Here is a 16,742-nt window from a genome sequence, read left to right on the forward strand (position 1 = left end):
TTTAGAGATTTTAAGGCCAACAAAAAATATGGAAGATGCTTTCCTGTACGTGTAATGCATGAATAATCATTAGCCTGACAGCAAGGGAATAAATCTGAAATGCTTTGAATGAATGTATTTATAAAGCAGGTGAGTCACTATACTATACAAATTAATTCAAGCATCTGGAGACCAAATGTGGTATGCATCAATGACCTGTGTGTTTGGGGGCTTGGAGGTAAACGTTGGGGTGAGCCTAGGTTAGTGTGTAAAACTAACGGCTCATTCTGTGCAGCCGTCAAACACTCACCAAGTGACTGAGACCAAAACCCAAACAGAAAGGTGAAAGATAAATGACACATGTAAGAGACACAAGAGCATGTTGAGGTAAAGTGCCTATATCAACACACAGCACATGTACAGTACTCCCTTTGTCCTGCTGTTTCCCCTTCGTGTTCTCTCACACACACACACACACACACACACACACACACACACACACACACGCTCGTACAAACACACTGTTTCATTTGCATATACACAAAGCCAGATCAGGATACTAAACTGCTACCACATGGTTACCATAGTGAGGGCAGCAAATAAAGGCAAAACAGCCCAGACCACAGAGAAATAGGAACCAGCAGTACAACATAACAAGAAGCCACAGGGTGATGAAGAAGAAAGGGGAGAGACACTGAAAACAGAGAGACCAGGAGACAGCCAATGACGGAGGATGCCAATGACGGAGGATGCCAATGACGGAGGATGCCAATGACGGAGGATGCCAATGACGACGATGGTGGTGTTTCTCACCTATACATGAGGTCCATGAGCATCTCAGGATCTTCCTGGAACTCCCTCATCTTCACCGTGTCTGACAAAATACTGTTAAGGTTTCTTAGAAGCTCATCTACCTGAAAATACGGACAAACACAACAGGCAGGCATGAGACTATGATCCAATATACAGTATATATCAACAATGTTATAAAGCAGTATCTTATACCTGTGAGGGCAGCTGAGTGTTCTGCATCTCAGTGTCCTCCTCTGCGTAGGCAAGGATGGTGCGCAGTGAGCTCCGCAAGTGTTCCTCTTGGAAGTCTGAGGACTTGCCAACCAGGGAGGCCAGAGACATGGTGACCTGCATCTTCACTCTTGAGAAGTTCTAAAGAAGACAGTGGGGATTGCAGTGAGGGTCAGTGTTAAACATTTCGCAGTGTTTATTGTGCACTTACACACAGTACTCTGTGAATCTGAAGTATGCTAGAAAGGCTGCATTTTATGTGATTAGACTGTAGTTTTCCACAGAAACTGAAATTCAAACTGTTTTATTTTTGATATCTTCCCTTCTAGCTAAGGGATAAAAGTAATACATTAAATGGAATATTTACACAACATTAACATATGTTCATTATTATATCGTTATCAATATTTCAATGCCGCTCATTTCTTTTAAATATACTGCTCATTCTAAGCAGTACTGAATTGTAGTTAACCGCAGTTTTGTTGTTTTCTCTCCTCAATTTTTGTCCCCAGGCCCCTCCCTTTCCCTGTCTCTCCATCCTTTACAATACCTGTCCAAGATAACAGGCCTGACAAACAGCCCTCTATCCTCTGCAGCGAGGACTGTGTGCATGTGTGAGAGTGAGTGTGCTCCCGTGTGTGTGACGTCCCATTTATCTCCAGCATGACCAGCTAAGCGGGAAATGATCTCCCATTAGCAGACACATAATCACCCATGGATCATCTCTACGGCCCCATTCTGTTCAACTGAGCATGGAGCCAGAGCCTAACCACCCATCACTGCCCTCTAACTCTGTGTGTGTGTGTGTGTGTGTGTGTGTGTGTGTGTGTGTGTGTGTGTGTGTGTGTGTGTGTGTGTGTGTGTGTGTGTGTGTGTGTGTGTGTGTGTGTGTGTGTGTGTGTGTGTGTGCATGTGTGCGCATGTGTGCACGTGTGTGTGTGTGCGTATGCACTTAAAAGTACCCTACATTACAGCTTAAGTCAACACACAACCCTCTGTCTCTTTCTCTCTCCTTTTCTTTCTTATATGCTCCTTTTCCTTCAGCTTACTTTCCAACAGTTCTATATCTGGACAGGGTTTAACCACAGGTATCTGCTTTTAGTAATTTGTTCCATTTCTGAGCAAAAAACAATCTTCTATTTTGTCTTTTTATTACCACAATCTCAAATTAAAGTAAAAGATTGGCCGAGAAGAACAGTATGTTTGACAGATGGAGAGCAAGACGAGGGTGGATAAAGGGAAGAAAACATAATCAAAGGAAGAGACGGAGAGGAAGTTCTGTGTAAATGAGTCATATGGCTGCTACACTAATTCAGATCACAGCTCCTTCTGTATACACCATATAAACAAACATATTGTTGGACGTGCAAATGGAAAATACTCCCTTTAAACTGTAGATACCTCTGTGTGTTTGTGTTTGTGTGAGTGTGTGTGTCTACAGGCTGATGTCTGACTTTCATTCAAGTGTAAACACTGTAAATACAGGAAATATTGACTGCTACAGCAGTTAACGAACCAACACGGAAAATGAAAGAAGATACTCTATCCTAAACCTTCCTTCCTTCAAATCTGTCTCTTTTTTAAATTTCCCTCCATCTCTTCTTCACCTCTGGCAACAAACTCCTCTATGTCTATCGTGATTTCCTTCTGCCCTTGAGGCACATATACTTTCACACTTACAATATGTACTGAAACACACACACACATGCAGACACACACAGAGGTCTGGATGTCATTAGTTAAAGAGGGGTAGGAACATGGGGGAGGCAGACAGTGACATATCTCTCTGCTCTCTACTCAGAGGCAAATCCTTCAGCAGAAACTTTCTGCAGCACGCTCAAAATAGGTATGGAGAAGACATTAAAACTGAGCACGAAAGGAAAAGTGGAGAAGATAGGCTAAGATGTGTGTGACTGTGTGTTCATGACAACATGTACCTCATTCTCATGTACACTTAAAACATACTGATCTACCATAAATGCAATTTCTTATGTTCAATAATGTTTAATCTTACAGGCTTAAGGTAACAAATACCTGACATTACCGTGTGTGTGTGTGTGTGTGGGTGTGTGTGTGTGTGTCACCGTCTCCTTACACTGGCATTGCTGTAGCTGTATCTCATGATGAGGTATAGGGTGGCACAGGCCTGACTCCTGTTCTCATCCAGAGGACTGCTGCAGTACTGAAGCACCTTCTGGCACAGGTCTGCACACTGCTCTGCCTCCTCCTCAAACAACAGGTCCCCAAACTGCACACAATCACACACATACAAACACATTAAAGCAGGTATACACAAACACATAAGCAGATATATACCAATGTATCCAGAGTCCACACGCATGTGGAAATAAAAGTACCTTAACGACAAGCGCTCTGAGTGTGCTGAAGGTGTGAGAGAGGAAAGTGGTACTCTGATTGCAGGTGAGAGAGTGAAGTAACACCTTCAAAACCCCGCCAACCATGCTGTCCTTACATTCAGCCAACGGTACTGCCTGGACAGAAGACATGAAAAGAGATACCAAATCAAATGAGACAGTAACAACTTAAAATAAATAGTAATAGACTGGGAAGCACAACTTAACTTCACAAAGAAAATACACAGATATGTTTTGAGACTGACTGTCACATGTGTAGATGGTATATTGTGTCATCTTTTCACTGAACTCATTCAACGTTGAATCACGTTGAAATGTCAAACTTGTACTGTAGCTTTGCTTTATGTTTTCCCCTCTGGTTTATGGTAATTCACTGTGTGATAACACACTGTGGTTTGGACAGCCTTAATAATACCAAGACATTCCCAAGAAAGCTCATCAATTTTTATTCAAATACCTAATCAGGAGTGTTGTTGGTATTTCAATTATGCAAACTAATTAACTGATTGGGCTTGCTGATTAAATTCTCTTGTTGACTTAGTAACTGAATACAAAATGCCAATGGCCTGGCTCTCATTTTTATGTGTACATGCTCTGTTCGTACAGTGTTGCATTATTGCAGTGTGTGAGTGTTTTGACCTGCACAATGGTTTCTAGCAGGTCCAGCACTATAAGGTTAGCCTCAGTGGCTAAGTTTCCACTGATAATAGCCTCCTGGTCCAACTCCGCTTTAGTCCTGATGGCAGAAAGTGATAGAAAGATAGATATTTGAAGAAGAACGGAATTTATAGAACGCTGAGAGAAAAAGACAGACAGAGAGAAAGCACTTTTTTTTTTTTTTACGCATCTACCGTTTTTTTTTTCTTCTTTTAAACAGTAGACAAAAAAGTTATTACATACTTATCCTGTCTGTCGTTGGTCTGTCTCCACTGAGTGAGGTCTTTCCTCCATCGTAGGTTCTCTCGCTGACCCATGGTCCTATCCATTCCTGTATGAGAGATACAAGCAGCTGATCACGTTAAGCCTACAGTCAGAAATGTATAGCGTATGTTTAAATAAAATTACATTATATGAGCCTATAGAAATTAATGCAACATAATGTCTTTTGATTAAAGAAATATTGCAGTTCAAGAAACAAATAAGATGATTTGAATAAGAAAATGCTGATTAAGTTAGAAAGCTGTATTTTCACAATATTGAAAACAATTACTTGGTCTAGAGACTCTAGTCCATATCTTTGGATGTACACATGAAAAGAGCAGACATAAGATCTACAACATTTCTGATTGACTCCTGAAATTGGTTCTTACAGTGACTTGCTGAGCACACATTTATTATATACAGATAACATTTAAAAAAATAAGTTTCAGTTGAAAACTTTTCCATATTTCAGAAAAAACACACATACATTTTGAAAAAAAAAAAGCAATTCCAATAGGTATCCATTAATTTGAAAGAAGATACAATACCTCCAACTCGTTTCATCATCTCTCCACGGGCTCCCATGCCTCTCAGCAAGGCTTCTTCCAGCTGCAGCTTGGCCTGCTGAGATTTCTGCAGGGCCTGGGTGCTCACTTTGTCACCGCTCTGCTTTCCCTATAAACAGAGATTCACCAGTTTCAAAAACAAGCAGCCAATACTTTACATTCATACTCTGATAAACACAAAGTTTCCATCGGTATTTAGATGAAAAAAATAATTTAAAAAGTTGATGATTGAGCAAACTGACCCCATACTCAAAGCAGGATACACAGATAGTGAGGAGCTCCAGCAGCTTGTTGAGCTGTGAGGGAGGCATATCTATAGTCCAGCGCTGAATCAGACTCTTATCTGCGTTCTTCATCACCCACAGGAAACACACCAACAGGTGGCGACTGGTGTCAGCTGCCAGGGTGGCTATGGATTTACCTTGCTGGGAAAAGTAAATAGAAAATATTTTAAAAGTGATACAAACAGGTTTCATGAATTGTGTTTAAAGTAAACATCCAAAAATGCTATTCAATGTATATTATAGTAACAAGATATATAAAAAAATGCTTTCATCCAGAATGTTTTACTGCACATTCATTCATATTTGTATCATAGCTGAGCTTTACAAAGAAACACATGCATAACCCTGTCAGTAGTGGTCTCCTGCTCTAACCATTGAATCACAAAAGTCATATAACAAGTGTTTCTGACAAACTAACCGTATATCTTTCACAAGCTTCTCTAAACCACAAACATGGCTGGACACTTCAATCCACTCTGGCTTCAGTGAAGTATGGTTCTCTTCCACATCTTAATAGGTGTTAAATCTACTGCAGATTAATTTACCTTCATTCGTGTGATGATAAATCGCTTCTACAAAGGGCTACCGTTACTTCACTGTGTGGCAGCTTTGATAAATGTAGCCATTAACCTTCTTGTGCTCTAGGTGTCCCACCTAGAACCTGGATACCAGGTCTATGTTTCCCTGCAGGACTGAGTTGAGCTAACGTCACCAGAGCCAACGTCAAATATTTGTAGCACATAAACAATAACATCACTTGTTTATTTGATAATGTAGTATATTTATTTGAAATGTACTTCATGGGAAAAAAATGCATTTCTGTTGCTAACACTGTTTGAAGGGGAGCTGCCTGAAAATGTGAAACAAGCGCCATGTTTGGATTTGTGATGGATACCAGGCGGATGGCTCAGTTGTGTGAAATTCAGTTTTTCCACAACAGTATTTCATGTAACGACATACAAAGGCCTGATTCATCTTTTAGAGGGAAGCAGAGGAATTGAGGGAGATTGGCAACATTCTTTTTTAGTGCCTGTGTTGTTGCTGTAGCTACACTTGATGGATGTGTTTGTCAGCTACGACGGCCCTGTTCACTTATGATGGCAATGGCTTCCCATAAAACATCTCCCGCAGACCTGTGTGAGTGTTTGTATGTGCGTGTGTGATTTTACAGAATGGATGAAGTGTGTGTGTGGCTCTGACAGCTAATCAATCTACCTCAGTGCAGCTCACCTGTTAGGCAGAATGCACGCTGATACAATCACACACACACACACACACACACACACTTTTGAACTTTTTTTAAATAATGAAAAGTATGCTATAATCAGTTATCATGTCGTCATAAAGAAATGATCGTTTTCATAATTTTACCATAGATGCCATGGAAACGAGTGCATTCCGTCCGAGCGTGTTGAAGGGATTCCCGGCAATCGCCATGGCAACAGACTGATTGATGGGTGGGACATTTTCAAGGTCATCCTCAGGTCCGCCCGTCTTGTTTTTCCCACCGCGCGTGTCAGTAACTACGGAGAAAAAACAAGGGTCAAATATTCTAAAGAAAAGGACTGGAGCACACAGGATTACAGTACAGCATTTACTCTGACACACTTCTGACACTGAGTCTTTATCAAAGTTAGAAGGGAGGAAGGAATCGAGCACTAACACATGTGGCACAATGGAACGATGATAGCATAAGAAGATCTAAGAGAATGGGAAGGTGTGTAGTTATGAAGGTCGGAGTTCAGGGACTAAAAGTAAGAAGCAGAATCTTGAAATTTAACATGGAGCCAATCAAGTGGCTATCGAGCAAAGTGATGTGATCTTTAAAGGGTGTAGGGTAATAGTTTAAATGATAACCATATCACCAACTCTTGAGAGTGGCTAAGTTTGCACACACTGTGGTTTTTGTGTTTACTCTACCACGAAAAACTTGAATCTATGTACTAGATGTATCTATGTATCTCACCATGACTTGAAGTGCATGTTACGAAATGAGCCTGTTTGCAATTTATACCACAGAGCGTGTGTTTGTGTGTTTGTGTGTATTTAATGTATACCTGTGAAGTCCAGGTAGTTGGTGGAGTCAATAATAATCCCAACCAGGGAGAGGTAAAGAGCAGCCACCTTAGCTCTGACCTCAGGTTTAATACAGCGATGGTCGAGATCATGGGAGCACAGCAGGCTGTAGATTGCATTGATAGCCTTTCTCTGGACCTTTCCCCTGCGAACAAACATACACATTTTAAAAGTTTCAATAAATCCAACAGCTCAGTTAGAAGTATACATGTTTTAACAGATGTTATATACAGTATATTCATTAGCATGTGGAAGTTTATTTATTATTAGAATGTGACCATATCAAAGCAAACATGCACAATATGTCTAAGCAAGCATGCATGCTCGTAGGGTCTGTGGTTTTCTCTATTGTGTGCCATAAAATAAATTGGATATAACATTTGATTGAATAGCTTTGTGATACCAAGGTTATAAAGGAGGTAAAAACTTGAAGGTGTCTATGTTTCCATACCCCTCTGACTCCATGTCTAGGGCAGCACTGAGTTCTGTGAGCAGCAGACCGGTGAGGTAGTGCTGCTGTTTGAATTCCTGAGAAAGCTCAAACAGCCCCAGGATCCTCTGCTGCTCCTGGAAACTACACGAGCTGGAACTCTGAGAGGAAAGATGAAATGCAAGGCTCAGGAACAGAAGTAGGGTAAGATTGTTCCTAAATGGGAAGCAAAGTACTTTTTAAACTCATCCACTTTATAAAATGACTCCCCACACTCCCCTTTTCAATTCTCCTTAGCACTCCTTGTGTTTGAATTTTACTAGATGTGTTCGTTCGAATGGCAAATGTAAAAGCATGATGGCCCAAACATTTACACAGCTCACTTAGAGTATTACAGCCCTGATGATAATACTTATCCAAATGTGGGTCTGAATTTAGAGTGTCCAATGCTGTACATATTATGAAATCTTCTGAAACAAACCATTTACACACATTTTATAAATAAACTTGACATGCCACAATTTCACTAAATCAGATTGTAGTATTTACTGTCAATGACGTAACAATCAACTAATGGCTGTTTTAAAAATATACACGTTTTTTGCCTGAGAAGTGGGCAGACCTGTGAGGAGATAGAGGGACACGGTGACCCAGGAGCGGAGGCAGGGCCGCTGAAGAACAGGCTCAGGTTGAGGTAGTGCTCGTGACTGCACAAGATTCGCAGGAACTCAAGACGCATGCTGATCAATGTCGGCATTGACACACTCTTAGCTGACATCTAGAGGGGATATTGAGCGAAAAGGTATTAAAAATGAATACATGATAATACTTTCAGAAGAAATACATTAAAAAAAACAAAATAAAATAGTTCCCACTTACTGAATTAAGTCTATTTAAAAAAAAAATATATATATATATATATATATATATATTAAATGATGTTGGTTTGTGTTCAGTGTTATGTACCTGGTTGCAGTAGTTTTTTACCAGCTGAAAGACAAATCCTCGGTCCATGAGAGAAAGCAGGTCGTAGAGGAAGAATGCCAGGCTGATGTTGACTTTCTCTGCTTGCTCTACTTCCTAAAACAACAAAAATCAACAGACAAAAATCAGTAAGCTGCACTGACTGGATCTTGCCAGGCATCTCTTGGAGTTTTTAATTCCAAACAGGCATTTAATAAGCACCTCTAATTCCCTGTTGTTTGGAGGACACTGACAAAATGTACTTAAACTGCCACTACCGACCCCAGGAAAACAGAAAGTGCACAGTGTAGAGTGTTTGGGGTTACACTTGTCTGACAAAGTAAAATATTGATGAGCAAAATGTATTGTCATCATATTCCTAACCTTTTGTTGTTTTACAAGGATGGTCCCGATCTCAGCTGTGACCACTGAAACAATGGTGGTGATGTCATCTTTAAATCGGTCAGAGAAACGGCTTCTCCTAGGGACATTCTGCTTGTCCAACTCAGACACATGCTGAGCCATGCTTTTCACCTGTTTGAACACACATGATAAATGTGAAACACCGGATTTTAACAAAAGAGGGAAAACTATGGAAATGCAAGTTAATATAAGAGCGAGGTTTCATTATCAATCATTCCCTTTCATCCTAATTTTTCAGTCAAATTAAAAAAAGATACCCTTAGTAAGTAAAAATGAGCATCCTGTAGTGAAGTTATTCAAGACAAAACATAAATAAGTGAGATGAACTGAAAGGATGAGAGCAAAAGTGAGTGATGATAGACTTCAAAACCTCCAAAAGAGTGATAAATTGTCACGCGGTTTCATAAATTACAGAATGCATTTGTTTTAAAATGCCCTTTTGTTCACCACACAATAAAACCTTCATTCATCTTTTAAGGTGTGTGGCCACAAGGTCATGGTTGGTTTTTTGAGAGTCCTTTTTATTACTTCATTTATCATTAACAGCCTAAGCAGTCTTAGCTTTTTTCTCATAGAGCTAAGTGTCAATCATAAAACCACCCACTGTAAACACATTTTTTTTTAAAGCACACTGACCAGCAGCTCAAAGAAGAACCAGGCATATTTGTAAGCATTCTCTCTGCAGACCCCAGTGCTGACCACCATCTGCAGGGCCAACTCCTCATGAAACTGCTGCAAGACAGAAAATACACAGACTGTGGTGAGAACCAGCCTCCATTGGGTAGCTAATGGAATAAAGCATGTTTCTCAAACAGAGCATCTGTAAGAATTATACTGAATGTCTATATGAATTTATTTTAGAAATACCGGCTGAGCTTTGAAAAGATAAAACCAAAACCAACATACTGGTGTTTTAAGTGTCACACTGCCACCTTTTGGTAACAAGAGGGAACTGGTGGCAGAAAGCTCTTGTGTTAAACTCTGCAGTAAGAAGTTTCAAGCCACACTGATGTTAAATTCAGACCTAATCCTAATAGTAAGAAGTAGTTTTATTCTCTTTGAAATTATCTATAAACACAGAAAAAAACCCTTTCTAATGTTGTTTGATAACCAAAACAAAGTAAACATAAGAAGCCAATGATACGTCAACGTAATGCATCTACATTTAAAATGAATAGTGTGCATTTCACTGCTACTATTTAACCATTGCAAGCTAAATCCATCATAAAATATAATGAATTCTACAACACAATACTTCATTTGAAGAAAGGCATGTCTCAATTTTAATAATTGGGAGTTCTCCATAGTTTTATATATAAAGGAATACAGTACAGAAATGCTAGTCTTTACTGAAGGCATATTTTAGAAGGTTGAACTTGAGTGATGATTCATTTTTATGTCATTCTTTGCCTTTAGTTTTCTCCTGTGGGGACACCTCACTCTGCCTCAATGCTAATATTTTATTGCACAACATCATTTGGATATGTGAATATTGAGAACATTTGGATAGGATACATCAATAAATGTTTCATTACTTCTCATTAATATGCAAATGTCTGCAACTAGGTTTTGCAAACAATGATCAGGAACCTGGGGTGTGTTCTCTCACATACCATGGTGGTGGGAAAAACTTTTGTACCTTTCTGTTGGAGGGCCTGGTGTTTCCTGTGGAGTTCTGGTGGTTGTTTAAGTCCACAATGGTGGACATGCGGCTGCCTGGGTTGTTGTGGCCCTGGAGAAAGAAACACACAGGTTCCATCACATTGAACGTGATGGATGCATTCATTAAAGTGGGCGTCTAGTGGTCTATCAGAATACCTAATGTACTGTGGGGATGAACAGCAAATGACTGTTTTGTGTGTATTTGCAAGCATGGCAGGGAATTTACATTTTGCACTGCTCATGCATTGTGTTGGCCTGGGGAAATAAAGACTTTGAGTACAGATTATACACTTTTTAATCCATGCTTATTACTCTAACAACTGAGCTTAATTTATATGACACAAACCTAATTGTCTAATAGTCCTACGGATACATTTTAGGAGATTTGTTATGGAAAACTTCAATACCTTGGAAGAGAGGATGTTTTTGACCTCAGCATCTTCAGCAGAAGTGTGTGGAGCGGGGATGTCAGGGTTACTGCTGCTGCGGATTCTGGATTCAAGAAGCATAGAGCCGACTGTGGCTGCTGTGGCCCGACCCATGGTGCTGTATCGGCTCTCTGCCGATGGTATATTCCCTAAATCTGAAGACAGGTCCATGAACGCATGCAAATATATTGTTAATTCCTACGGCAATGATAGCAAATATAATCCAAGGAAAATCGCCTATATAAATAGATATATTACCTGCATTCTGTGCTTCTCGAGGGGGGTCAGGCAGACGAAACACCCAGTAAAGGTAGGTTGCCAAGAGGCTGTTCCTACCCTGCTGGTCCCTGATCAGCTCCTGACTGTTATGAAGACTGTTGACAATAGACACCACTGACTCGAAGGCTATCTGGGCCAGATTAGCTGTGGGACAGACATGCACACAAACATGTTAGAGCTATAATATCAGTCATGGAATGAGACACAAAACCATCCAAAATACTGTGACACATAATCAATATTGTTCCTGATCTTAAATTGATTTTCAGAAAGTTGCATATAAAAACAGTAAATTAGTGCTTAAATAATTGTTGTATTAATCTACTAGTTCATTGACAGGAAATGTATATGCCAAAACATTCACTGATGTTTGCTTGGATTGGAAGTATTTTTCTATTGCTGATGAGAAAGAAATAGGACTTTGAGAAGTATACCTCTATCTCTTGTTTAATACAAACATTGTAGACAAACATTATTAACGATGAATAACAAAGTTAGTTAACAACCTACAATCAATGATTGACCCAACATAATTCTTATTTTCCAACTTATGAAATTGATTTTAAAGTACTATAATTGGTCAGAAGTAAGTCTGTCAAAAATACTTAATCTTGAGAACATGTGAAAGAAATATTTGCAAGAGTTACAAAGTGTCCATTTCTCTGCAGCAACAGCTAACTCCTCACCGGTCTGGCCAGCGATGACCATGGGCTGCATGATGAGGGTGAAGAGTTTATCTAGCACCAGATGGAGGAAGAGAACCAGAGGCTCTAGTCTGGAGGAGGACAGGGAGATGATGCTGAGCTTCAGCTCATGCTCCAGCTTGTTTTCTGGAATCTTCTCCTCCCTGACCCGCAGCGGGAATGTAGCTCCTCCCTCAAGAGCATGGCAGAGGGTGAAAAACCGCTCCAGGTGGTTGTCCTGGTACAGAAAAGGTGATGGTTTGTTACAGTGTAGGAAAGCAGAGAGATAAGAAAACGACATGACGAAAATGAATGAGACGTAAGAAACAAGTGTAACAGGATATGGTGCATGTAATACTTCAGGGTGGATGTCTTACTACAGCAGAGTGGACATTTACATATTGACAGACTTGGTGGGAAAGGTAAGCAAAATAGTCATGGTCTTGTTGTGCTTTTGAATGCAACCACTACTCACCTGTGTGTGTACAGAAGACACAGCTTGGATCTCAAGGTTGAAAAGACCTTTATGACTCTCCATCCACTTGACCGGAGGGTTCTGTGGAGGAAGTCTCTACACAACAAGACACAGAAATGATTAATGTACGTGTTCAGTCTTCAATATGTGTGTATCCTTCCAAGAATACAAGCCTGCTCCTACATACAGTAGCAAGAGTCTGACATGTAGAATGATTTTAAAAACATAAATATAACAGATGTCGGTACCTCAGGTGTGTGCAGTGAATAGTTGGGAGGTAGTCGCTCCAAGGCGATGGGCAGACAGAACTGACCAGTCTGCAGTCGGTCATTATTCAGCATGGGCAGCCACTACATGAAAATGTAACAATAAGTTTGTAATCTGAGTTATGTAGTAAAATGAATATCTATGTATTACCATTCATTAAATAGTTTTAGTAATTAACTGTTGTTTAATTTGCAGGTTTGGTTACATAACATTTTTGTTTGCATGTGTTAAATTAAGAAGAATAGTTGGGTAGCAAAGGAGAAATCTCACTGAATATCCAATGAGCGTCTCGCAGCTGCCACTCTGGTTCTGTTTCTGCTGGCAGCTGATGTGGTAGAACGTGAACAGCAGGTGATGTCGCTCTGTCAGACGGGCTGGAAGAGCCAGCTTCACCTCCTCGTAGAAGTCTGGGGACCTGAAGATAGAGAAAAAGGGAGTAACAAAGGAATCCACACAAAGGGAGAGACACAAGGGAGAGACAATAAAATAACATTATCCAAACTGTTTGTATGAGCTTTCATCACAAACGGTGTTATGTAAAGCAGTAATGTGAACTTGCTTGTTATGGTAGGTAACAGGGTTGTAGCCTTCCTTTAAAAATTCAGGGCCACTTGATTTCCCAAAAATGACCTGAAAATTGATAGGGGAGAAAACAAATCAGGAATTATAGATTCTTAAAACGTTCTTTTATCAAACCACACAACATTTGAATAACACATCAGGGTAGACTGGGCTTGGCAGACATCTGTATTTCATGTACACCAGTGACAGTGTAGTGATTTTTTAAAACAATAATGCCAAAATATACACAATATAATATCTTCTTAATGGATTACTTCTATTCTAATTTTTAAAGACAATCTTAAACCAATAGTCATGTTTCCATGTGAATCTCGAAACAGATGTTTTATTGCTACAATCATTCCTCCTGTTCAAACCGGCTCTTAAAATATCCTATTAATCTGAATCTTTAATCTCAAGATAGGAGATATCCACATATCCAAAATCCTGCATGTGTAAGATTGAATTCAAAAATGTATCTAAAGCTAATTTAAGGCTTACGCATAATAGTTATCTTTAAAGAAAAAGCCTTTTCAGTGCAGCATTCCCTATAATTCACTATCCTTCCACTGCATCTCAATAGGGAAACACAAAGAGTACAAATCAATGTCATTGTTATAAAAGTCACGTTAGACAACATATCATAAAAGGGCTGCACTCACAGGCAGGGCACAGCTCAGGTCCTCTCCGCTCATAAACTGCATCTTGATAGTGATGTTTCTTGCTGATGTAAGCCTGTTGACAAAGTTTAGCCTCTGGGGGTAGACATAGAGCAGGTTCCTACATTAATAAAAAGAAAGAAAAAAAAACTTTAATTAGTACATTTAAAAAATATGCAAACCCTTCTATATATGATAAAGAAGTTCCAATAGACATCACTAGAGGGCACCAAGCGGGAAGCAACATACTGTAGTTGTGGTAAGGTGACGGTCATGTCAGAGAAAAGAACAGACAAAGTGATTTACTGGGACCTGTGGTTTAATACGACACTGTAATCTGTGGAAACCTGGACTACAGGGAAATACCACAGATTCCTCTGAAGAATTGCTCAGAGAATATCAGTACATAATTACCATGCAGGGGACTTGTTCACACTTGATGCAACGAATGTTTTGATTCAAGCGGAACCATTTTAAACCGGAGTGTTGATTTAAACCTCTGCTCATTCAGGCTGCCTCCTCATTGTTACACTGTGAGGCAATTTCACAGCTAGCCTGGATGGAAAGAACTAAAAATAGGCACAAAACTAAAAAGAGCAAAGCTGCTCTTGAGTGATGAGTACAGCATGATTGTTCTTGTTGTCTCCTGCCTTTCAGAGAGTCAGTGCAAAGAAACAAATCTGGTTTACCCATAAAGCTACAAAATTGTTTGCTTTTCAAATCCTTGTTTCTATGTCTCCTGAGCTTCCTTCCACGGTCTGGAGTTGCTTTGGATTAAAAAGTGTAATGTATAAATGTGAAACAGTAGTAAAAGGATAGCGTTGTACAGACCTGTAAATGTTGTGAGGGACATAAACCTCACTGGATGGGAACTCCAGCACTTCTTTGATTGGCCGGATGTTCTTCTCAGCCACCGGTATCAGAGGGATGAGCTCAGGGGACAAACATGCGTGTGGTGTGTCGTGGATTGGAGACATGTCCAGTTTTATGGAACCTGGACAAAACAAGATACGTCATATGATATGATGTCATGTCTATAAATTCCTTGCAAAAATAAAATATAAATATCAAAATCTTTGGGGCAAATAATCTTTAGCTCTTTCTTACAGTACATTTAGAAGATCATTACCAATCTCATGTCTGACCATAAAGCCACAACCAGGAGAGGATTCAATTAGCTTAGAAGAAAAACTAGACTGACCTCTTAATAGTTTGATCTGTAAAAAAGTGTGAAAACTACATGTTGTATTTTACATGGGTTTATGTGCTGGGCTATTTGTTGTCCAGGTGCAAAACATTCCTGGAGTCTCCTCTTGTTGCAACATCAAGATGACGATAAGCAGTTAGGGCAACCAGCCAAGGAATTTCCTGGCCAATAACCTACCTTTAAACCTTGTTTTTACACTTTCTCTTGGTGCAGAATAAACAAAGTCTTTGACTAGTCTATAGACTAATAACTCGCTGGTATGACTTTATACAGTATGTGACAAACGGATATCAGATCCTCTCAAATCCTTTGCAAGAATTCCGTATTCTCATAATGAAGGACTATTCTATATTTATAAACACTAAAACAGTGAGTGTAGATGTGTTAAGAAAAATTACCTGGTATTGTCTTGACTCTCCTCTGAGGAGTGGAGGTTTTCTTGATCTCAGACAAAAACTTGAGCAAATCTTCATCACTCAAACGATCCCCCTCCTGACACACACACACACACACACACACACACACACACACACACACACACACACACACACACACACACACACACACACACACACACACACACACACACACACACACACACACACACACACACACACACACACACACACACACACACACACACACACACAGTAAAGAAAAACACAGAAAATCACACATGCCCATTTAGACACATACTAAGTCATTGATAAATGTAATAGTTGCTTCTAACAATGAAGTCAATGCTTGACAATTGGTTCTCTTTATCCAATGTCATGGCTTTAAGGCAGAAATTATGCTTAAACATGATGGAATGGCATGTTGGGTCAAAGAATGAAAGGCCAGGCTGTAAGCAAAAGCATGTATGTCTTTTACATTTTATCTTGTGTCTCTAGGAAATAGCTTTAGACTTTATCTCGTAGCTCATGGCAATAAGGTTCCAACCTGTTTAAAGATGGTGCTGATTGTGATGGTGGCCGGCTTGAAGGCAGAAACGTTGCAAAATTGATCATCAATTGTATTGAAACGTTCAGAATTCCTCCTTGGAAGCATTGCCCGACGGTCAATGCTACTGGATTTACCTGCAAAAACGAAGTGCAAAGGTCATATGACACACGCACGCACGCACGCACGCACACACACACACACACACCTATTAAACACTCTATCTGATGGAAATGCACAAAAAAAGTCATCAACAAGGTTTTACTGTCAAAAAAAGCCATTTAATGAGAACAAACGAACACAAGCACACACCTCCTTTAAGGCTGTCTGAGTCTGTGACGTCACGGTCTATCGTAGCAGTGGAGATGACCTCCATTATGTTAACAGTTGCCCAGGCAAACGGCATACGATATCGGCCCAGCCTCTGGCAGAATGTCTCTGCCTGCCCTCGCAGCTTCTCAAGCTTGTCTTTGTTCTGAAAAAGCAATTAATATATGCAATAAAATGCCTTCAAATATAGGAACATAGTATGCTAAAAG

General features: G+C 39.8%; 1 protein-coding gene across 1 annotated transcript in view; it reads right to left on the reverse strand.

The window, feature by feature from the left end:
• The window catches only part of dock8 (dedicator of cytokinesis 8), a 50,105-nt gene that overhangs the window by 10,391 nt on the left and 22,972 nt on the right, over nt 1-16,742 (reverse strand). Inside the window, 28 exon segments of the mRNA XM_063896682.1 lie at nt 793-893; nt 985-1,143; nt 3,098-3,250; nt 3,360-3,494; nt 4,017-4,113; nt 4,278-4,365; nt 4,847-4,973; nt 5,107-5,289; nt 6,520-6,671; nt 7,206-7,369; nt 7,676-7,815; nt 8,277-8,432; nt 8,621-8,734; nt 9,002-9,151; nt 9,677-9,772; nt 10,680-10,772; nt 11,110-11,285; nt 11,389-11,553; nt 12,096-12,330; nt 12,568-12,663; nt 12,816-12,917; nt 13,105-13,249; nt 13,394-13,464; nt 14,058-14,175; nt 14,886-15,048; nt 15,660-15,753; nt 16,204-16,340; nt 16,516-16,678. Of these exon segments, the coding sequence (XP_063752752.1) occupies nt 793-893; nt 985-1,143; nt 3,098-3,250; nt 3,360-3,494; nt 4,017-4,113; nt 4,278-4,365; nt 4,847-4,973; nt 5,107-5,289; nt 6,520-6,671; nt 7,206-7,369; nt 7,676-7,815; nt 8,277-8,432; nt 8,621-8,734; nt 9,002-9,151; nt 9,677-9,772; nt 10,680-10,772; nt 11,110-11,285; nt 11,389-11,553; nt 12,096-12,330; nt 12,568-12,663; nt 12,816-12,917; nt 13,105-13,249; nt 13,394-13,464; nt 14,058-14,175; nt 14,886-15,048; nt 15,660-15,753; nt 16,204-16,340; nt 16,516-16,678 (3,773 nt within the window).

This window comes from Eleginops maclovinus, chromosome 12, assembly GCF_036324505.1.
Source record: "Eleginops maclovinus isolate JMC-PN-2008 ecotype Puerto Natales chromosome 12, JC_Emac_rtc_rv5, whole genome shotgun sequence".
Classification (NCBI taxonomy): Eukaryota; Metazoa; Chordata; class Actinopteri; order Perciformes; family Eleginopidae; genus Eleginops; species Eleginops maclovinus.